The sequence below is a fragment of the Equus przewalskii genome, chromosome 8 (genome assembly GCF_037783145.1).
Source record: "Equus przewalskii isolate Varuska chromosome 8, EquPr2, whole genome shotgun sequence".
NCBI lineage: Eukaryota > Metazoa > Chordata > Mammalia > Perissodactyla > Equidae > Equus > Equus przewalskii.
The window spans coordinates 79,653,088-79,676,217 of record NC_091838.1 but is presented as its reverse complement, the minus strand read 5'-3'; the positions used below and the strand labels follow the sequence as shown (position 1 = coordinate 79,676,217).

Sequence of the window (23,130 nt, the reverse complement as noted above, 5' to 3'; positions counted from 1 at the left end):
ACACAAACGTGTCCCCAGCCACTACCGAGGTTCTCCTATGCAAACTTGTATGATGCCACTGTCATGTGGCTTTTCTTAGCCACAAGATGTGGCAGAAACCCTGTGGGGTTGGAGAAGGGGGGAAGCCAGGAAAATTGTTCTTGGTTTCAGCCTCCCCAAGATGCTAGATTCGACTCAGAACTCATAGACGTGAGCTCAAACTTAATCAAGAAATCAACCACGGCAAGTTCAATTGTGTCCACAGCCCTTCATATTCTGGAGGAAAATCTATCACCTTGCCTCTGGAGAATGGACTCTCTGGTCTTCTTTCCATTGCAAAATCTGAAGTTTTCAAAGTAGCAGGCCAATCTCTGATTCTTCCCTTTTTCCCTTTAGTATCTGCCTTTTAATTTCCATTTTCCTTCGCAGCCTTGTCTTCCTTGCTTCCTAATTGGAACTCAGCCTCCCCTCCATTTTGGGCTCCCGGCTGGCCACAATCATAAGAAGCCACACTCCATCTCACAGTGGGTTTGAATGTGAATTTGGTGACCGGCAGACACCTACAGACCTTCAGAGGCTTTGTAATTACTCCTGATTTCTGAAATCTCCTTCCCAGAGTTAAAAGACTTTCAACCGATAATGATGGATGAGGTTCAAAATGCTATTTCACCTGGGAGAGCTGAAGAAATTGCTTTAAATTCATACTGGGTTGGAATGACTAATAGCAACAGCTGTTACCCATCTGGGGAATCCAGGACAGTCCGTCGCTTTGCCTCTCACAGTACCCATATGACCTTTTGGGTTTTGATGGTGGTGGGGGGGAGGAAAGACCACTAGGAGAAGAGAAGGGGCCAGCAGAAGGAGACTGGGGACCAGAAAGGCCAATAGCAGTCAGACTTGGCTAGGACTGGCAGCCTGTGCAGTTGCTGCCTCAGAAGGGTCTTCTTTCTGTGGCTCCCAGGCTTGGGACTGGCCGTTTGCCTCCTGTGCATGGCACAGATGTGTTATGAGTTACAGCTTACATTTTGAAGGCCTTTCACTGTCTCAAGGAGCTTGGAATATACTGTATGCATGCATGTGTATATGTCTGTACTTATTTATTTTTACTTTGGCAGGGCCCCTCTCCATTCCTGTCTCCAGGGGACATCAATCTCTTGGTTAAGGTAAAAGCGTAGAACATATGTGCATGCATTTTGAAAATGGTGATGGGGATTGAAGATGTCAATAATAAGTGTTCTCTTTTTTTCTCAGAACAACTACAATATAGTATTAATGATAATAACAGCATTTATTGAGAAGTCATTGTGTATCCAGCAATGTGCTAAATCCACTTTCCAACATGGCAGCCACTGGCCACATGTGTTAATTTAAATTTAAGTTAAGTGAAATTAAATACAATTAAAATTTCAGGTCCTTGGTCACACTAGCCATATTCCAGGTACGTAGTAGCTACATACAGCTAGAGTCCATCTTATTGGACAGTGCAGATACAGAGCCTTTCCATCATCACAGAAAGCTCTCCTGGGCAGTGCTGTGCTAAATACCCAATGTACATCTCTGATTCAGTTTTCACAATTACTTTATCGGGTTGGTACTGTTTATGTTCTTGTCGTGCATGTAAGGAAACTGGGACACCATGAGGGCCAGTGATTTCTGGGAATGGAAGCCACTCCTCACTGATTCCAGAGACTGACCTTTAACCCCACACAGGACTGCCTCGTGTTCTTTAAAGAATGCCTTAGGCAGAGTCAAATGGGTTGGGTGTGGGTCCTACTGGTGCAATGGCCAGAACACAGGTGCAGAAGGTGAAGGCAGCCGCCTGGCCCTTCAGCTGGGACGCGTCTAAATTTGAGTGCACACTTAGCTGTTTTCAGAACCATGTGCACTTTCTCTGTGAGTGCCAGAGGCCCTGAGAAGTTGAGCCTAACTCTGCTGACATAGGGCAATGAATGCTGGATGCCCAGGTGCCTGGCCAAGGACCTCAGGTCTTAAATGGTGGAGAGCTAGGAAAGGCTGTGAGCCAGACAGAGATGGGGTAAGATGTGTGTTTCAGAAAGAGAATCTCGCTGCAATGAGTGTAAACGACCTTTTGGCTGCCTTTGTCTTAGTTTTGGGTGAAGCTTAGTGCTTGTGTGATCAGCCCTTCCTTTACTTGCTGTATTCTGAAAAACCCTTGAATGATGTCAAAAAATACCTAGTTCATGCATGAGAGCAAGGGAGGAAAAACAAAAGAGAAAAGAAAACCTTCTCAAAAGCCTGGGACTTTTCTTCTCTCTACACATTGAGATGCCTTCATGGAAATTTATACATTTTATTAAAAAATGAAAGGAAGTAGGACAATCTTTTCTGATTTTTATTGATGAGAGAGAGTTTTCCCATGGTCAATGACATGACAAGAAATCATTATCTATTGATTTAATCCCTTTGTTTATTACAGACTTTGATTAGCCTAGATCATTTTCCGTAATTCTGTCACTCTGGAAGGAATTGGGTTTGCATCAGCCTGGGTCCCCACCACCCCAAGGATTTCAACCTCAAGATGTCCCAGTCTTTATGCCAATGATAACAGGAGTGAGTACCTTGGGGGTTAAGCATTACGCTTCATAGCTACAGAGTTGAGACAGATATTTAGTCAAATCAATACTCCTTCCTTGATAAAGGATGCAGTTTTGTTCGTCAAAGCAGGTAGGAACCCCAGAGGGAATATAAGCATCCACATTCAAGGTGGCGTCTGAGATGCTCTCCTCCCGCGGAACTGCGCTTTGCCTGGAAACCCTGTAGACAACAGCCCTGGCAGGCGGGTTTGCTCAGGTTGGCAGAGTTGACTATCATAGCTCTGTATTTTATAATCAGCTGCAGGCATCTTTATGGTGTAGGTTAACGCCTGCTGGACTGGTCCAGGTGGCTGGTGGCAGGTCCCTCCCTTGTTGAAAAGGCATATTTTATTACAGAATGTTTACCTCTGCCCCAAAGAATTTTATGACATCATATACCTCACTCTGATAGTTGGAAAACTGCCTGGGTAGAAAATTCATCTTCTGAGAGTCCCTGTTAAATGAACTTCCATAGTTGGATCTGTGCCGAGGGAGGTCATCCTCAGGATGTCTCCATTAGATGATTCCCTTGGATAAATGTTATTTCATCCAATCCTCACAAACAGTGCTGTGGGAGGGTACTGTTACTGTCTGCATTCTACAGAGAAGGTTGAACACAGATGAGCAAGTGACTTGTTCATAGTCACAGAGCTGGATGGTGGCTGAGCCAAGACTCAAACCCAGTGTGAGACTCAACTCCAAACCCTGCCCTTACCCCTCTGCTATCCGACTATCTTTGTGTGAGCCAGAACTTCCTGACAGCTGCCTGATCAAGTACAGGCAGGGAGTGAGGCCCCTGCCTGTCCCCAGAGGTTTGAAACGTAGGTTACACAACCCTCTGGCAGTGAAGATTCAGGTGTGCAACGAGAGGTTGGATGAGATGACCTGGAGGTTATTTCTACTCCTGGGAAGCAAGAGTTGTTTTTCCCCATAGCAAAGACTACAGCATTCCTCTCCTTTGTCCACCTTTTATTGAGTGCTTACTTGGTGTGCTGTACCACACTGAATACAACGACCCAGAGAGCCACGTGCAGAAAACATCTCAAACAGAAGGAGGAAGTTAGAGACTGGAGGAAATCAATATTTATAGATTACACACAGGGAACCCTGCAACATGCTAGGAGCTTTCCAAGCATTATTTCATTAAGATTTTGCAACAATCTCCTAAGGTAGGAGAATGATCCTTAACAGATAGGGAAATAGACTCAAAGGGATTAAGTGACTTGCCTGAGATAAGTCTGTTAAGCTGAGGAGCTGGGGGCCAGTATTGATGGTCAAGGGCATCTGATCTGTGAATGGAGCAAGGCAACAGATTTAGGGAGGAAAACTATAAGCAAAACTAAGTGTAGCAGCTAAAATTCATTGCATTCTCACCGTGCCAGTCATGTCATCTGGCATCTTCCATTCATTATCTCATTTACTTCTCACCAGACTTTGAGGTCTCCATTTCACACATAAGGATGCTGAGGCTCAGAGAGGTGAAACTGTGGTCTCAGGTGGGCAGAGGCTGCCGTGTGGTCTGGGTGAGCCCATCTGGTTTGAAGCAGAACCCTGTCTAGTCTCAAGGTCGTGCCCGGAGCCCAGGGTCAGGAGGGAGGGGAGGCCCCAGGTGAGCATTGGTGAGACTGCAGCCTGAGGGCTGTTCTTGCCCTGGGTTCACAGATTCCAGGACTGAATCAGCGCAGCAAGTCCAGCCCCCTCACTGGTAAGTCTAGGGGCTGCTGGGGCTGCTGACAGCTCTGGTCTTCAGGGAACAGTCCTGCACAGAATCTGTGACGAAGACAGAGTCAGGTGAAGAGTTAGCACTGCCAGAAATTAGAAAGAAATGGGAGAGTAGTGGGATTTCACATGACTCAGATATAATCACTTCATACCGTGGATCCCACTGCAAAGAATGGTTCCTAATAGCCACTGGACCCTCCAAGTCCAGCAAAATCTCAGTGGCCAGAACTTCTGCGGCTACCAGGCTAGGTCCATTCCCATAATCCATATAACCATTGTTTCAGTGTTTTATGGATGCCTCTCATTTTAAAGAACTGTAAGAGAAGATCTAGGAATGGGTGAATTTCTCCCAGCTCTGCTACTCCTCCCAGCAAAAAACAGCAACCCAAAATACCATACTTCACTTAACTCATTCACCTTTGCTTTGTATACCCCAATATTTATCACTCTCCACCCTCCAAACACAAAAATTCTACCAACTGCTCAAATCACCCACTAAGGGAAGATGGTACAGGACACCAAAAACTTAGTGATCAGTGGGTCAGTCAGGTGGGCTGGCTCATTCATTTATTGAACTCGTGCTCTGTGGAAGGCCATCTGCTATGAATTGGATGTACAAAGATAAAACAGCTCTACCTCTGTCTTCTGAGAGCTCACACTTTCCTTTTGCCTGGTGAGGACGGGATGGACTTATAAACAGACCACCTCAACAGTGAGACAAAGGCTTCCATAGTGGGAATTCCTCGCATCCATGGGAACAGGAATTTATCCCCAGTCTGAAACAATCAGGAAGGCTTCTTGGAGTAGGAAATTTCTTAAGAATCTTCAAAGGTTGAGTAGAAATGAAGAAGTAAAAGGAAGGCAGGCCATTCAGAGTTGCTTTTGTGATGGAAAAACCCTTCCATCCTGAATTAGAGACCAGAATGAATGCTAATTCACCTGAAACATCACCTCCTTGACTATGAACAAGCACAGCTTCCAGGTGCTTGTGCAGATCCCTCTAGTGGAGCATTTGAAAGGCCCTAGTTAATGCATTTATTTTGTGTCAGTTGACAGCATTTATCCATGAGCTCTTCAAGATGCATACTTATTGTGGTCACAGAGCAGAAAGGCAGAGAGCCTAACAGGGCGGATGCTCTGCAAGCAGTTTTTCCATTGAGGGAGTCCCTGAGTGAATACATGAGTTAATAGTAATAGCCAAATGTACTAGGAATCATCTGACACTATTCCAGGTGCCTTCATTGTATTATCTCATGTAACCCTTATCACAAGACAGAAGGAGGAGGAAGAGTGAGGATTAGAGAGAAGACGCAACCCAAGACTCTGGCATATGAGTTAGGCCAGAGTGTGTTCACACCAGTGTGTTTTATTTGGTACGTACTGAGCTCCAAACTGTAAGATCTAGAGATGCTGCAGACAAAGTAGAAAACATGTGCCCTGGGCTGGGAGAACTTGGAATTCACTCTAGAGACAGCACTTACTTGCCTCAAAGAAGTAGAGAAAATCTCAATTCCAGGAACACTTATTAAATGCCTACTTTAGACAAAGAATAATGCCAGCCATGGTCAGATTGGGTGTCTGTCGCCGCAGGAAAGTCCTGAGGGTGTCTGGCCCTTACTTCCCTTGTTCTGCTTCTTTGTTCAGAAACCACTTAGGGAAACCCACGAGACAGAGAACACAGCTTCCAGCCTTGTTTTGTCTCTAGCCTTAGGGACAGAGCATGCTATTTTCAGCAATACTAAATGTTTGCATTGAATCTGTGCTGTGGCTGTTTTTAGATGCTCACAGATATTGGTATGTGTACTTTTGACATCATTGTCCTGGGCTATCTTTCCAGCAGTCTGCCTGGCAAGAAGTAGGGAGAAATGATGTGATAATCCAGATATATCAGCACTAAAATCTAATTTATGATGAAGAGAGAAACGTAAAGGGTGACACGAAGTGTGTGGGGGGGTGATGACTCTGTCCGCCTGTTTGCTTTTCCATCATTTGCTGGCATCCTGCTGTCTGGAGACGGAGGAGCTCTGACCACCTTTTGCTTTACAAGTAACTATTACTTACTCTCTCTCTCAGGATGTGTGCAATGACTGCCCTCCAGGCCCCCCAGGCCTCCCTGGTCTGCCAGGTTTTAAAGGGGACAAAGGTCTCCCAGGAAAGCCAGGGAGAGAAGGCCCAGAAGGGAAAAAGGTAAGCAGAAAAGGGGAAACAGTCTTTATCATTGCAAAGAAGTACATTATCTTGGAGATCCTAACACTGTCTCTCTTGAACAAATGGGATGAGCCAACTGTAGGGTGTGAATAAGAGAGGAAGTGGTCATTGGATCATCTTGGAGACTGGCTACCCCACCAATTAACCACATTAGTCCTGAGTTATGCCAATGAATGCACGACCACACCTGTACCATGACTTGACCACATCCTTTGCTCAGACATGCTGGGGTGGGTGTGGGGACAGGGAAATCCCAGCGGAAAATCAGTAAATAGTGTGTGGTGGTGATGGCTTGCTGATGACTCTGAGCATGGGTGCTAGATACTCATTCTTGACTTTTTTCCTTTTGTCCCTGCTCCAGGGAGATGCTGGTCTCAGAGGCCTCCCAGGGGCCCCTGGAGTAGCTGGCCCACAGGTCAGTGAGTCTTCATAAACATCTATGTGCTTCCATTCTGCTAATCTCACTGGTTAATCTAAGTTTGAGGAAAAGTGATGTCCAGTGTAAAGGAATAATGGTTTTAAAATCAGAAAACCCACATTCAAGGTCTAACTGTGGCACTGACTATCTCAGTGACCTTGGGAAGGGTCATTTCAACTTGTTGGGTCTCAGGTTGCTCATCTACAAATACCTGAGTGGTTGAAAGTATGAAATGATCTGCAGGATAGGAATGTGTGGTACTTACTGGTTAAGACATGAGCTTTGTGGTCAGACAGTTCTCAATTTGAGTCCTATCCCTGAGTTGAGTCTTTGGAGCTGTGTGGCCTTTGGCAAAATCTTTGACCTCTCTAGGCCTCGATTTCACCACTCACTAATGATAAGAAGAAAAACAACTTCATAAATTTATTAGTTGAGAGATATAATGCATAAAAAGAATCTGACATGCAATCTAAAATTGTTATTAGGAAAGTGGTCTGCAAATTCAAGTGAGCCTTATTAACTTTCATATTAATGATGAGGCACCCATCTAAAATGGGCAAGATAGCTATGTGATTTCACAAAGCCAAGGAGCCCAGCATGGGAGGAAGCAACTGTGACCTCAGCCATTGAATAGGTGGGGAAGCTCTGGCTGCCAAAACAAGGGAGCTGTGGCTGATGGGGCTCTTAGTGGTGACAGTATTTAGCTTTAAGAAGAGACTGCATGAGTGCTGGCATGGGAGCTGGGAGGTGGGGGCTAACCTCCCACTCTCATTCCCCTTCTGCCAACATTGATGCTCCCTTGGGGCTCTTTCTGATTGCCTTGTAGCCTTTGTGCTTCTGCAAGCTGTGCACGCTGTCCCCAACCTTCAAAAGTATCACTGTGTCTCTTCCTGTGGCCTCACTGGGACACAGCATGGCTCATCTGATGGAGATACAGCATAAAATTGTTGATAGTGTTACCAGCACATTGGGTTATTGTTGCCCCCCAGGATAGAAAACAAGAGAGACAACAAACGGGGGTAAAAAAATGAAAGTTTATTAGCTTGTGCACAGGAGAGGCACAAGAGAACAGATGCAGAAAGGAAAGGGACAGGTGATCAGCTTGTTAGGGAGTGGGATTGTGGGGCTTTTATTAGGCAAAGACTGGGGAGGAGTGCCTTGTCATGACATGTAGAGGTGGGGTTGTGCTTGAGCCAGAGCCGTTGTTCAACATGCCACCTCATGTGGTGCATGTACTATTAGCATGCTAGCTCTCCACCACTGGGTGTGAGTTTTAGTATGCTAATGGGGCTAGGGTCACCTTCAGAGAACTCCTGAGTGCTAGGGCGCATGTGTAGGCCCAGGAAAGTCCCAAGACTGCTGAATGTGGATCTTGCTGATCTTTATCTGATTCTCCTATCTTGCAGATTGGTTAGGGGCTTTATTTTGTTAGGCGAGGGGCCTTGCAGATGGCTCTATCTAATTAAGCTGGTTCCTGTCTCATTCCGCCCTGAGAAATTTTATCCTCCTTAATCTTAATGATCATGGGTGAAGGTCTCGTTTTCTGAAGCTACTTCCTGATGACAGTGGGTGTTGAGAAGGGGTCTCTATATCTGGGAGGAGTAAAAATCTTTTTCAGCTTGTTGCAGGGTCCAGTAAGAATGAGAATGAGGACAAGGTGGGTCAGCTGTTGGAAGTGGCTAGAACCCTTGTGAGACTATCAGTATAATATGGAATTTTTGGAGCCTAGAGGACACAAACTTGACAAGAGGTTAAAAAGACAGGGGCCAAAAATTAATAGGAGTAGGATGATTACCAGGGCTCCCAAGAAGGGAAAGAACCAGGTGAGGGCTGGGAGGGTACCCTTCATGAGTGATCATGCCCAACTTGGGTCTGTTTCTTGGTTATATGAGTGAAGCCAGGACATTTGTTCATAGATTTCCCAGATGTTGGTCTCAACCTTCCCTGAGTTATTAACATAAATCATTTCTAGCGAAGCAAAAGAAAAACAAGATTAATGGTGGGAGCAAATTATAAACCAGTTTCTGACCCCAGGAGCAGCCAGCCAAAAATATTTCTAGACAATAGAGTTGAAGGATCTTTTGTAGCTTGAAATGCCTCTGATGGTGTCATCAGGTATCTTTCTGAGTGGCTTACACAGCAACAGACATGAGTATCTCTTGAGTTTATATCAAGTTGGCCAGCTTCAGTCTGCAGGACTTCAGGAAAAGGGCAGGTTCAGTTCTCAATGATTTCAAATGAAAATGATGGTGGAAAAATTGAAAACATTAGTTTGGAGATTTGTAGCCAGATATTTCAGGAGACTGGAAGAATTCAAGATTGATCCAGTTTACAGATAGGAAACAAAAACTTCAAAGATAATTATCAGAACTAGAATCTAATATCCATGAATGTATACTATAGTTTCCATTGAAACATAATTTTTCTCTCTAAAATCACTCTCACTTTTACCAAAGATAGCCAACTAAGACTCATTGGTTTGCGAAATAAGTCTAGTTTCAATGAAACTTTCTCAAATTATTTACGTAAGTACAGCAAGAATAGCAGTTGATTATATAGGTTCTTTCAAATCTGCTTTGCAGGAACTTTTTAAAAGAATCTCAGATTGAACTTTAAAGGCCTCTTGAGGCCAGGAAAGCCAAGCCAAGGACTTGCCATCAGACTCTCCCTGCAATACCTACAGATCCTTGAGGTTCCTTGTACCTGCCAGAGGAGTGATGTTCTTTACTCACCCAGAAATGTTTCTGGGAACTCTGTAAGCAAGGTACCAGGCCAATATTTCCAAGTTACTTTATTTCAGAAAGTCAACCTTTACTCCTCAAAAGCTGTCTTGTTGTATCTGGGTCTGTATGTTTCTCTCAAATATGACATTCCTGTCAAAGCCTTAGTATTATAAACAATGTTTCCAATTATACCCTGTTATATGAAGAACAGATTCTTATTGAATTTATGCAAATAACTATATTATCATGAAAACAATACTCACTCCTTAAGAGTTTCCAAATTCTGGAGGGATAAAGTAGGGAGAAAAAAGATAAATGTTTCAGTTCTGCTTACAAAGGTATAATTTACCAAATTTCTATAAATCATAGTTAGCATGAGAGAAACGTGAAAAATTTCCTTAAATGAGGAAACAAAACTAAACAAAAGATCAAAAAATCAGCACTATCTCAAACTGAAAGTTGTATAAATTATAATCATCCTCATCAGTTCATTCAGTCCTGTGCAATTGATTCTTGATCTTAATCTTCTGTTAGCAGTTTCATGAAGTCATCAGTTTCCCCATTAGAGTCTGTAATTTCATACCCTGTTGAGCTTTATGATCTGAAAGTTTATCACAGACCTGATTCTAGAGTAAGTGCCAGAGTCCATTCCATGAATCTCTCTGAGGATGAAACATGTTTGCAAAAGCATCAGTAAAAACAGCAACTATCTGCAAGTGACAAAAGACTCAAAGGGCAATTGACAAAGAAACTTTGCTACTTCTGTGACATATAACACTTCAAGATAATAATTACAATTATGGCTGACAACCAAGACAACTCAGAATTTTAGAAATATTTTAGAATTTTTAAACAATGCTCACTGTGAAATAATGGTCAGCTATCCATTCAATCAAAGTGACAACAGAAATAGTCAAGGACAAACAGAAAGTTAAAATAGTCAAAAAAGTCTTAATAGCAAGAACTCAATCTTTTTGAACATAGGAAATTATTTTAACAAGACATAGATCTTCTGTCTTTTAGGTAAACTTACTCAAAGGTGAAGAAAAACCTTTTATAATCTCTTTGTCAAGAGCAGACTAAGAGTTTAAGAAAATTATCCCTTTTCAGAGAAAGAAAATCAAGTTTTAATTTTTGCAACAGCTTACTTTTTATGTTAAAACTTATTCTTATGTTAATTACAATTTTTAACCCTTACAGACCTTAGTGAAAACTAAAAATTAAGCAATTATGAACTTTCCCTTACATTAGCATTCTGTGGCTTGGCAAATTTATAAATACTTTTTTATAATTTCTAGAAACATGTTACATCATATTACAATTTGTAATAAAAATCAAGGCATTTTTACTAATAGACCCAAACATCTTTTAGTTTCCTTGTAATAAGACGCCAAAAGTAGATAATCTTAGACGTGTTTAGTGATAATGTTTCGGTATTTTTATCTTATTTGAAAAATGACCCAGATAGTCAATAAGGTTTTTTTATCATTCAATTTTACCTAGTAAAACTTCAAAGTTTCAAGTTACCAGAGAGACTTTAGACATTATCTTAAATATATATGCCATATCACATAAAAAGTTCACCCAACACTTTTATCTTTTTCACATCTATTTAGTTTACTCATTCCCCATAATTATTTAGGTTGTCTACAAAACTTCATGAGACATTAGACAAAATTAGCCATCTTTTTAAGCTATTGTTTCTGCTAATCAATTTTGTAATAGAGATAACATCACAGATATAGGCTGTATGTCTTCATCATATCTGTATGTCTTCATCATATCTGATGCTGGTAACTCTGAGGAAATGTCCATTTTAATAAAATCAACAATTTTCAATAAGCTTCACTTACCAAAGATTAATTTATATCATGTTAACTTGAAAGGCATTTGGGTTAGTTTCTATGACATTTAGAAATAATTTATATAAGTGCTTACTTTAAGCCAATTGAATAGAGCTCTTTAGAAATTTTACCATCCAGACGTTAGATATCACACATATGTAACATACATGTAGACCCATGTACACAGAGTCTTCAAACCTATTGTTTTAAAATTACTGCCATGAATCAGGTACAGTAATACACTAGTCATGAATCCAAATTTTGTGTCAAGCCTTTTTACTAATATTTGTGGAGAAGACACTCAAGATGTTAGATTTTTGACAGAGGTCCTCTTACTGCCTTTTTTCTTGCTTTTTAAAAACAAATTATTATGTATTATTATTTCCAAGGTAGTTTCTTATTTTTATTTGGGACATTGATGAGGCAGTTAGTTGAGTTCTAGAAACAGAGAATACTGTTTTTTTTTAGGAAGATTAGTCCTGAGCTAACATTTGCCACCAATCCTCCTCTTTTTGCTGAGGAAGATTGGCCTTGAGCTAATGTTTGTGCCCATCTTACCCTATTTTTCATGTGGGACACCTGCCACAGCATGGCTTGATAAGCGGGGCATAGGTCCATGTCCAGGATCCGAACCAGTGAACCTCAGGCCACCAAAGTGGAGCGTGCAGAACTGCCATGCCACTGGGCCAGCCCTTTTCCTTTCTTTTCTTCAGTCCTAGGAATTAGCGATGGGCTAGATATTCCTCAGGGGATTTGCAAGCTCTTTGAGATAAGGGAAATGGGTCAAACCTGAACTGCCTCTAGAATTGCATTTCCAGCCTTGCAAAGATTTTTTTTTAGGACAATTGCTGTTGATTTCTCAGAAATTAGGCTATAACCTAAGTGACATTATAGGTTGATATACCTGTCCAACTACCTCACAAAGGCACAGAGAAACCACTCAAGTTTTCTCCAAGATGGAGTTTCTGGGGCATAACCCATCCAATTGAAAGTGTTTCTAATTAGTTAATATGCACCTGAGGGGTGAATCTCCAGGAATGCTTGGGGCGTTCCCCATGGTGGTAAAGCTGGTGTCTGACTGACAGTGGCCCAGAGAAGGGTGCAGAGCCCAATAGTGGGCATCAATATAATTAGAAGATTTAGTCAAGTCCCACTTAGCCTGGACACTTAGTCCCTGAGCCAGAACAAGGCAAGCACAGGGGGCAAGAGGCAAAGGCCTGGAGTGGGCCAGGGGCCAGGGTTCCTAATGCCAGGGTTGCAAGTCAAGTCCCTGGCAAATGTTTTCAAGTTTTTGATTTTTCAGAAGGTCTAGGTTCTCCTCAGTTCCAGCCTGAACTTAACCTCAACATGGTGGTAGCAGAGGCGGTGATGAACAAGACAGACAAAGAAAGGAAAGAGGTGATCAGGCCTTACCCTCATGGCGTCTTCCTAAGGGTTGTCAAGATAAGGGTTCATGCAAACAAGAGTTCCTGGGCAGGACAGTTTACAGAATAAATTACAGGTCTCCTGTCCCCGTAGCTGACTCATAGGCGCCTAAAAATTCTCAACAGCTTCTTGACAGGAGACAAAACAGGGTTCCAGATGTCAGTCAAAGGACTGACCCAGGGGCCAACCTGGTATCACTCCAGATGCCCAAAAACCAGAGGAGAGTTCCCAGGGGTGGACGGTGGTCTCTGTGAAACCAGAGGCTGCAGCCTTGCCAGTCAAAGGACTGACCCAGGGGTCAACCTGGAATCGCTTCCAGTGTCCAAACAAATTAACAGAAACCAGGACTGCCAACAGAGGGCAGAAGTGATCCAGTCCAGAACTAGAAGAGAGCTCCCAGAGGTGGAATGCGGACTCTCTGAAACCAGACAAACCAGATTATCAGGCTAATGACTGACCCAAGGGCTCACAGTGCCCCTGAAACCAGAGGAGAGGAGATTCTTCTAAAGAGGATAAAAGAGAGAGAGAAGGAAAAGAGGGAGACGTTAAGAAAGTTGGTCAGAACTGGAGGCATTGTCTCCCAGGCCTTGACCTGACTCACGGAACGCTGGAGTCTGAAACAAAGGTTCGGCTGTGGCCACTTATGTCCACATTTGGGCAGCCAGGCTGGTCCAGTGCTGGGCCCATCCAATCTTCAACCAGGACTCAAGAAAGTCCTATCCTGTCCCATCCCTTCATGGTCACCAAAATGTTATTTGCACATTGGATTCTTGTTGTCCACTAGGATGGAAATCAAGCGAGACAACAAACTGGAGAAAAGAAGTAAAAGTGTATTAGCTTGTGCACAGGAAAGGCACAAGGGAGCCAGTGCAGAAAGGAAAGGGGCAGGTGACTGGCTCATTAGGGAATGGGACTGTGGGACTGTTATTAGGCAAAGGCAAGGGAGGAGTGCCTTGTCATGACATGTAGAGGTGGGGTTGTGATGGGCCTGCACTGTCACATAGCATGCTACTCCATGTGACGCATGTATCATTAGCATGCTAGCTCTCCACCCCTGGGTGTGATTGCTCTTTTTCGAGGAAGATTAGCCCTGAGCTAACATCTGTCACCAATCCTCCTCTTTTTGCTGAGGAAGACTGGCCCTGAGCTAACATCTGTGCCCATCTTCCTCTACTTTATATGTGGGATGCTTGCCACAGCATGGCTTGACAAGCTTTGCATAGGTCTGCGCCCCGGATCCGAACCGGTGAACCCTAGTCTTCTGAAGCAGAATGTGCAAACTTAACTGCTGAGGCACTGGGCTGGCCCCCCTGGGTGTGATTTTTAGTGTGCTAATGGGGCTGGGGTCACCTTCAGACAATTCCTGGGTGCTAGGGCGCATGCATGAGCCCAAGAAAGTCCCAAGGCTGTGGAATGTGGGTCTTGGTGGTCTCTGATTCTCCCAGCTTGTGAATTGGTCCGGGGCCTATCCTTGTTGGCCCAGCGGCCTTGCAGATGGCCCTGGCTCGTTAGGCTGGTTCTTGTCTCAGTAGGACAGAGAAATCAGGATCCAGACTTCAGGATTAAAATCCTGTCCCAGCTCTGACCTTGGGATAGTTTCCTCCCCATAAACTAGGGAGTGTAAGAGGAGAGACCTTACAGGCTTGTGGCCCTGACTATGCTCCTGAGATGCCTCCACCAGCTCCTGGTGCATTGCAAGCCTTGGGTCACCCTTGGCTCCTACTGCTCTTTCAGCCTCTGAGGGCACAGCCAGCAGCAGGGCCAGGACTGGGGTGAGGACTAGTTAGAAAATGTAAGGGGAAGTCAAAAACCTCAATAACTAAGGTAAATAAGACTCTAATGCAATATTTTTTAAAGTTTAAAATTAATGCAATAGATCCATGAGAAACAAAATACCAAAATTTTAAATAAAGATGGGACCCAACCAAAATCTCACTTGCTTCCCTCGCTTCTCCCTAATCCCAGCCCTTCGGAGCCTCATGTTTATTTACATTTTATTTTGTTGGATTATCTTGGATTAGTTGGCATTAATTTGACTTTTTAAAATATGGCTTTGGAATCTTCTTTGTCTTAGATCCTGAGGTTTCCGGAACCCCTTACATTTTACACTAAAGGGGAGCGCCTTACTTGCCTCACCCTGGGCTCAGTCCTGGAAAAGGGATTGGAGCTATTGTTGTTACTATTGTAGAGGAGGAAGAACATTTCCTCTATCCACTCTAGGGCCTTCTGGCTGCGCTATGAATTAACTTCACGTGAGACAGAACAACAGGAGAAAATATAACAAAGTTTTATAACATGTATACATGGAGGAAACCTAGGAAAACTGGGTAACTTGCCGGAATGGCCAAGCCACCAGTTTAAATGTCATCTTCAGCCAAAGACAAAGGAAGGTATTTCGGGTAATGGTTTGGGACTTCCCAGGGGAAGAAGGCAATTCACATGGAAATGGAAAAGCAAATGTTCGGTAAACAGAACTTTGGTAAGAGGGACTTAGCAAGGATCCTCCCTATCTGTGGATACCCAGAGTTAGCTGAGGTGATGGTCTGACCTGAGGACAGGCCTTCTGTCTTAAATTCTTTTAGGCAGTTAGAAGGGAAGCCAAAGTTTCTTTCAGAGTCTTTTGTTCTTGAAAATAATCAAGGCCACGAGACATATTTTGAGGTGGCCCCTTCTGATCCCCCACACTATTAAGCAAGCAAGCAAGCTAACAAAAATACTGGACCCACAGGATATCAGAATGGAAAACGTCCAGATCGCTCAGGCCCTGGCCGGTAGGTTAAGACATCTAGCATTTATTATCCATAAACTTTTTGAAGACTTGTAGGGTTTTGACGTGCTCAAGAGTCCTGCTTCAGGAACTACAAGATATCAGGTCTCAGAGTAGATGGAACAAGAGATTCTGCCTGGGGCAATGTTAGGTTAAGAGACACTAGCAAAGTGTAGCATCATCTGCACTATTGGCTGCATGTTATCCTCCCTTTCTGGGGTCATCAGTGGAGCTCCCGGCCTGGAGGATTCTGCAGTGGGCAATTTCAGCTGATTCCTAAGTAACCTTTGCTGTCAACTTGCTGGCTGCTCTGCCAAGGAATGGCCTTTTTTCAGAGAAACAAGAGCAAATCAGTTAAACAGATAAGAGTTCCCTTCTCTAAAGCAGAATTGTTTTTACTATCAGCCCAACACCCCCACTCCCCAGGTGCTGTTGTCTTGGGATAATGGCTCGGCCTTTGTTCCTTTATAATTCACTTCAAGAGATGGTTTGTTCTTTTATATATTCAGAGAAAGCCAAAGAAATCTTTCATCAAGAAAAAGAATAAAAATTAGTGCTGCCTCTGCAGGACAGGGTTCTAGCTTCTCCGTGGGAGTCCATGGTGACCATGGGAAGATCTCAGGGCTAGGGGTCCGCCCTTCATACTAAGGCCCCAGGCAGTTGCAGTGGGCAGTATAAAGTGTTCTAAGGGCCAAGGGGTGGGTTGCCTGCTTTACAATCTCCTGCGATCTTCAGCACAATCCTAGGAGACAGAGCTATTGTCTCTCTTTAAAGATGAAGACATTAAGGCTTAGCAGGATTAAATGCTAGTATTATGAAACTAGTAGATGATATAGCCAAGGTGAATCCTGCTAGTCCAACTCTAGGATCCACACTAGTTAGTATCCTGTTATACTAGTAACATACCACCAACACCAGCACCATGACAGCTCCCCGTGGGGAGCAAAGCTTCTCTCTACACTGCCTCTGGTAATGCTCCTGTAATAGCGTCCCCTTACCAGCACTTTCTGTTGGGAAAATGAGTCACAAAGGAGTTAACTATCTCATCTGAGGACTCACAGGCTTGCCTTGGTTCTTGGCTTCAAACCGCAGCCAGTCTCTATGCTGTTCATGCATCTCACACCACTGTCCAGAAAACAGAAGGGAGGACTGTTTCATTTCCTCTCTGTTGAACTTCATTTATCAAGCAGGATCTCTGCTAGACCTGCGGACACAAAGATGGATTTGTAAACTGAAAATGCTACCCGTGGCGGAGCACTTATGATCATTGTTAGCGTCCTTTTATAACCAAAGGCCCTGACGTTCACTCTTCACACGCATCATCAAGAGGGTTTGTGCGCTTGTTTGTATGCAGTTGTGATCCAGCCTAGGGAGATCAGCCTCCCCGAGATTTACCTTACAGATTTGCAGCTGCTCTCTCTGGCAGCTGGGCTGGGGAGGTTAATGCCATGGTCAATTATGGAGCTCTGCTGTAGAGCTTTCAAACTGCATAAAACATTGACTTTAAGGGATAGGGTCTAGAGATAGTGGCTGCTGTCGTGATTACAATCCATGGAGAGGAGGAAGAAGAAGCAAGATGGTAATCAGAGTGATGACCCTGGGAACATGTATTTCTGCAGAGTCAGACGTAAAAGCCCCTTCTGCGTTGGAAAGGTTGATTATTCTATCCTCCATGAAAAGCACTTGGTTTCCTTCTCATTCATGTGTCCAACAATCAGCTGATGGAGACTGTAGGGACTGGAGACAATAAATGAGGAGTAGCCACACTGGGAGGTTCTAGATGATTCTGGAGAGGCAGAGATAATACCGCCTCTGCTGCTGTTAGAACTGCCAGAAGAGGCCATAGAATCCCATCCTGCCCAGAAAGACACTGAGAACCTCTTGGTCCATCCTCTTGCCAGGAGCAGAATTCTCTTTTCACCCATAGCTGCCTCAATCCTGAAAGATTCTCAGCACACATCCCCTTGAAAAGCTCCCTTCTAAGCCAGGAGGTACAGACATGGGTCAGATATGGGCCATGCCTTCCAGGGCCTGATGCTGTGTTGGAGAAAAGATCTACAAGGTGGTGACTCTTAGAGAAGTCAGACTTGGGCTGGAGGGCACCGAGAGTGGTGGGCACAAGTCTGGGCTTGGAACATCAATGGTTTCCCAGACTGGCTCTGCATCTTCCTAGCTGAGTGAATTTCACTTATTAATAATAAGACTTCTGCAGTTTATTTGACTTCTCTGAACCTCAGGTCCCTCTTCTGGAGAAGAAGAACCTTATGGCCTATCTCACAAAGAGGATGTGAGGATTAAACAAGGAAACATTTGCAGAGCACTAGGCATGGTGCCCAGCACGTAGGAAGCATTGGATACACATAACTGGAAGTGGTCCTCATGCTTGTTGCTCTGCTTGGGTTAATAACACCTCTGAAAAATTGTCAGAAGAGTAAATGAATTTAAGGAAAATAACATCATGGGGCAAGGGCTCACCTGTGAAGGCCACCTGGAGGAGGTAGGACTTTAGTTGCATTGGAAAGTGAGGCAGAGATTTGCCAGGCATCCTTGGGGAAATGTATTCTAGGCAGAAAAACCACGTGCAAAAGTTCAGGGATAGGGCTTGTTCTGAGAGTAGCAGAGACTTACTAATTTGAGAACATTTAGGTCCTGCCCTCTACAGTTTGTAAGTCCTTTGAGAGAATTGCCTGTTTGATGGATTCACAAAGACCAGCATCCTTACAGGAGCCCCTGGTATGAACATCACCTCTGAACAATTGTTACATTCTGTGCTTAGCACACGATGGTGTTGAGGAAATATAATTAAAACCGAACAACATCTTTTCCCAACCCAGAAAACCTCTCCACAAAGGTAGAAGAGAAGGAAAATAGTTTTGTTATTGAACGAGCATTCATCCAGAAGGCGATGTGCACCACAGGCAAGCTGCCAAGAGATGGCCGAGACAAAGAAATTTCACCCCTCACTACAGCCAGGCAGCTGTGACCCATTACATACACGTCCTCAAGATAACCAATCAGTAGTCCTCAAGTAAGAAGACCTGACAGCACCATTTGTCACACGTGTTCATCCTTAAACTACCTGGTAATTGGGGTGCCCGTCTGAGTTAGTTAATTAGTTTTATAAAAAGAAAAACGAATTTCTCACATCGTTGTGGCAGGAGGTAATTTTGTGGTTTGGAGCAAGGTGTCCTGAAGAAGTTAGGCTCCCACATTCCCACAGAGACTGGGAGATGGGTGCTATCTTCCTTGATGATTACATTTCACAGAGACGGCTCCAGGTCTTCGAGAAAGATTTTCCTGGGTCCTAGAACTGGCAAAAGGCTCATTTAGCTTTTACAAGGATTTACATACAGAAGACACAGAAAAAACACTCACCATGACAAGTTTTCTAAAGTAAATGCTCTAATAACAGGGGTTATGGGGAGAGTCTCTTCCCTTATTTTCAACAGGAAAAATTAGACCCTTACAACGGAGCCTCAATAAACCTGTTCTGAAGAGAAATGAGCTCACAAAGTAACAAACTGGTAATCTCCAGAGAATAGAAATTCCAGGTGGGCAGGCGGTGGTGGTTGATTTTGTTTCATTCTCTTTGGTTTCTCTTCTTGTCTTGTTGATTGCTGTATCCTCATTGCATAAAAAGATTCCCAGAATGTGGTCAGCATGGTTAGGCCGGCTTCCAGGCTAGAAACCCAGTGCTCTCCATTATAAAACCAGTGGAACATGGTATCATGGCCCAGAAAAATTGCCAGGAAAGTAATTTGGGCAGGGAGAGGCAGCTTGGATACTTGGTAATCAGATAGGCAGGTCTGGATTACATGCCAAATTTTGTTTTTTATTAGCTGTGTGACCTCAGGAGAATGGCTTAACCTCTCTGGCCTTTAGATTTCTTATCTGTACATCCTGATAATAACCCATACCTCATACAGTAAGAGTAGTCTTACTGGATACTTTGGATAACATAGACATATTAAGTTTTTTTTTGTTTTTTGGGTTTTTTTTTTTTGTATCAGCTCAGGATATAAACAAAGAGATACACGAAATGGGATTTCATGCGGCAAGCCCGGCAGAGTGCCCGGCAGAGTAGGTGCTCTGTAAATGTCAGTCCTCTCTTCTGGAAGGAAGTGAGTCAGGTTTGGGGGTGGCTGTGTTTGCTTTGATCCTCAGCTGCCGTGGAGAAGCAGACAGGGACAACTGTGGAGATCCTTGAGCTGCTGACATTTTAGTTGTTGGGAGACAAGAGTTGAAACCGCTCTAATCCCAGACTGAGGACTGGAATTTGAAAGGAAAATATTTACCTGTCAGGCAGTTGTCCTAAATGTGAGGGGAGCAGTGTGCTATTCTGTGTCACTGCATCTCATTGATATTGTAAAGTGGCCTGCAGACAGTGTGCTGGCTTTATAGATTTAAAGACAGTAAAAATAATTACATGCAAAAATGTTGGAACAAATGCTCTTCGCCTCTGAACCTGTGTGTTTCTCCTCTACACAATGGCACTTGGCACTTTATAGGCATTAGCTCAGCCTACCCCTCCCAATATACCTTGGGGACAGGCGGAGAGTGTTATTCTGTAGTCCTCATCATCAACGAACTGCTGAGGTTGTGCAACAGTCTGAATAGAAAAAGGGCTGGGCTTGGTGTTTCAATGAGAGAACTGTAGGGTTCTGGGCCTGGAAGGAGCCTCATAGATTGACCTCCGCCCGCCCGCCCCTCCATCCCCATTCTTTATTTACTGGATGAACAAACTGAGAGCAAAGAGGGGATGTGATCTACTCAAGGATGCAAAGAGGAGGGAGACAGACCTGGAATCAGAGCCAAGATTGACTTACTGCCAGAGACTTATTTTACTGAATAATGCATTATTTTAAAGGAACCGGAATGTTTCTGTTTAATAACATTTTACTGAAATACATTTGTTAACACAGTAAATGCAGAACCAGAATAGGTGACAACCGAAAGAGATTGGACCCTTGGAATGTTACTTTCAGGGTTAGTCTGTAAAAAATATTTTTGGTAGGTTGTATATTATGAGTGTGTTGGTGACCATGGTAATGATGATGATGGTGATAGAGATGATGGAGGTGGTGATGTTGATGATGGAGAAGAGAAGAGGAGGTTAGTAATACTAGTGATGGTAGTGATGATAGTGATGATGACGATGATGATATTATCATGGTGATGCTGAAGGTGATATTAGTGATGGTAGTGATGGTGATGCTGGTGATAATGATGGTTACAATGAGGGTAGTGATGGCAATGATGATCATGGTGATAATGATGATGAAAGGGACGATAGTTAATGTTTTTTGAGAGCTAACACTGAGCCTATCTCTAATCTAAGCACTTTGTAGATTTTAGGTCCTTTAATCCTCACAAGAACCCTGTGCCAAAGATACTGTTATTTTTATTTTCATTTTAGAAGTAAGGAAATGGAGAATTGAAGCACCTTGCTCAGTGACACACAGTTGGTAGATGACAAAGCCAGGATTCAAATACAAAATAATGAAAAATAAGAATTATAACTAATATTTATTCATCTCATACTGTGTTCTGAGCTCTATGATAAGTGTTTTCCATGTATTACCTGATTTTACCCATCCTATGTTTCGTGGGGTAAGCATCATTATTTTCTGTGTTTTGTAGATTGAAAAACCCTAGAATTCAGAGTTTGTGACTTGCTCAAGATCCCACAGCTAGTAAGGGGTGAAGCAAGGAGCATATGTATGGGGACAGTCTTCTGCCACAGCCGACTGTGCAGTTCTGCCCCTGTCCACCACCTTCTCAACCTCTCTCTCTTCCTCACCGCCACCTTCTCTGCAATGCCCATGGACACTACAATGCCCTCTCACACCTGTAACATCCCAGTTTCCTCCTAACTGCTCCTCCTTTCTACACCCCAGACCTTCTAGCCCACCCAAAGCTGCAGCCAGAGGAACCCTTCTGAAACCTAGGGCAGTCAGACATCCTTCTAATGGTTTCCATTGCCTACAACTCAATCCAGATTCAAGGGTTGACTTAGAAGGCTCTCAATGAAGTGGTCTGCCTGTGTCCCCGGCTCCATTTTCTACTGCCCCCCATTCAGAACCCCACAACCCATTTAAGCTAACCCACCAACAATTCTACAACCAGGCCTCATTATTTCTATCTGCTGACCATGCTTGGCTTCAGCATGAACTTGATAAGAGATTGATGAAGAATGAGTGAGTGAATGCATAGATGAATGAATGGACGAATGAAGGAATGCATCTGAATGTTTTTCTTTTGCAATATAGTTCTAACAAAATTTCCAGTAATTTTCTTTCTTTTCTTCTCCCAAGGGAAGTAAAGGAGAGCGTGGTGCAGACGGTGAGGTTGGACAGAAAGGTGATCAGGTAAAAACTCACTTTATAATGAACCATTCACCCTAAAGAAGCGTCACTATTTCTCCTCAGTAACTTTCACTCCACCATTTCTGGCATCATTTCTTGTCTCTTCTTTGCCTGCAGTAGGACTTTTTTTGTTTTAATTGCATTTTCATGATTTTTATCTTGATTATTCTAGTTCATTGTCGCATTTCTCTCCTCCAATTATTTGAGGAGCATGCTTTCTGTTTTCTTTTTTCTTTTAGACTCTTACCTGTAGTGCTTCTTGTTCACTGAAATGGTAGTCATTTATTGCAAAATGTCTCCTTCTTTCCTCCACCCTCCCATCATTTCTATCTTGTGACTCATGGTGCTAGTGGAAATGCTTCACAGAAGCCCCTTCTATGCCCAGTGGCCATCAAGCCCCGCTGGACCACTTCTCCAAATGTGTAGTAAGATGGTGCCAGTGATGACAGGCTGGTCTTTCTATGGATTTGAACACTGCTTCCCCATCATCTTCCATCTGGTGCTACCGGCTGATTCTGCAGTCTCCACATAGCCTTTAGTAGCCCTTCTCCCATTTACACTGGCTATCATGCTTCTGCTCACTGCTGTCCCTCTTTTTCCTCTTTTCTTTTCCTTTCCTCTCTCTCATCTGCCCTCCCCCTTTCCTTCTCACTCTTCTATGCATCTCTCAGTCAATACTCATGTAAGTCAGCTCCATGCTGGTCTCTGCACCAGGCTCTGAGATCCAGAATGAGTAACGGGCAAATCCCTAAATGCACGGGTCTTTCACTTCAGTGAGGGAGAGAAACTTGTGAGCAAGTAATCCAGAGGCAGAGAGATAAGAGCTATAGTCAAGGTCCTAGTGTCATACTCAGCTAAAATTCCATCTGTATCTGGAAAAGCAAGATGTGTTTGGATTATTCTTGTAAGAATGAGCTGTCAAAGGCAATGCACTCTACACTGAAAGTTGTAGCTGTGTTTTCGAGAGGCAGGAGATGGAGGGTCAGGGCAGGGAAATCCTTCCTTTCATGGTGGTTTGTTTGGTTTCATAACACTGTTGTACTGAACTAAATGTCAGATGCAATACACTTTGTGCCATAACTGAT

At 43.5% G+C, this 23,130-nt stretch overlaps 1 protein-coding gene across 2 annotated transcripts in view; it reads left to right on the top strand.

Annotated features, from left to right (window-relative positions):
* Positions 1–23,130, top strand: part of COL22A1 (collagen type XXII alpha 1 chain) — a 293,252-nt gene that overhangs the window by 223,018 nt on the left and 47,104 nt on the right. For both annotated transcript variants that reach the window (XM_070631019.1, XM_070631018.1), the window contains 4 exons: positions 1,095–1,142; positions 6,369–6,482; positions 6,865–6,918; positions 21,995–22,048. In XM_070631019.1, the coding sequence (XP_070487120.1) occupies positions 1,095–1,142; positions 6,369–6,482; positions 6,865–6,918; positions 21,995–22,048 (270 nt within the window). The remainder of the gene's footprint in view (positions 1–1,094; positions 1,143–6,368; positions 6,483–6,864; positions 6,919–21,994; positions 22,049–23,130) is intronic.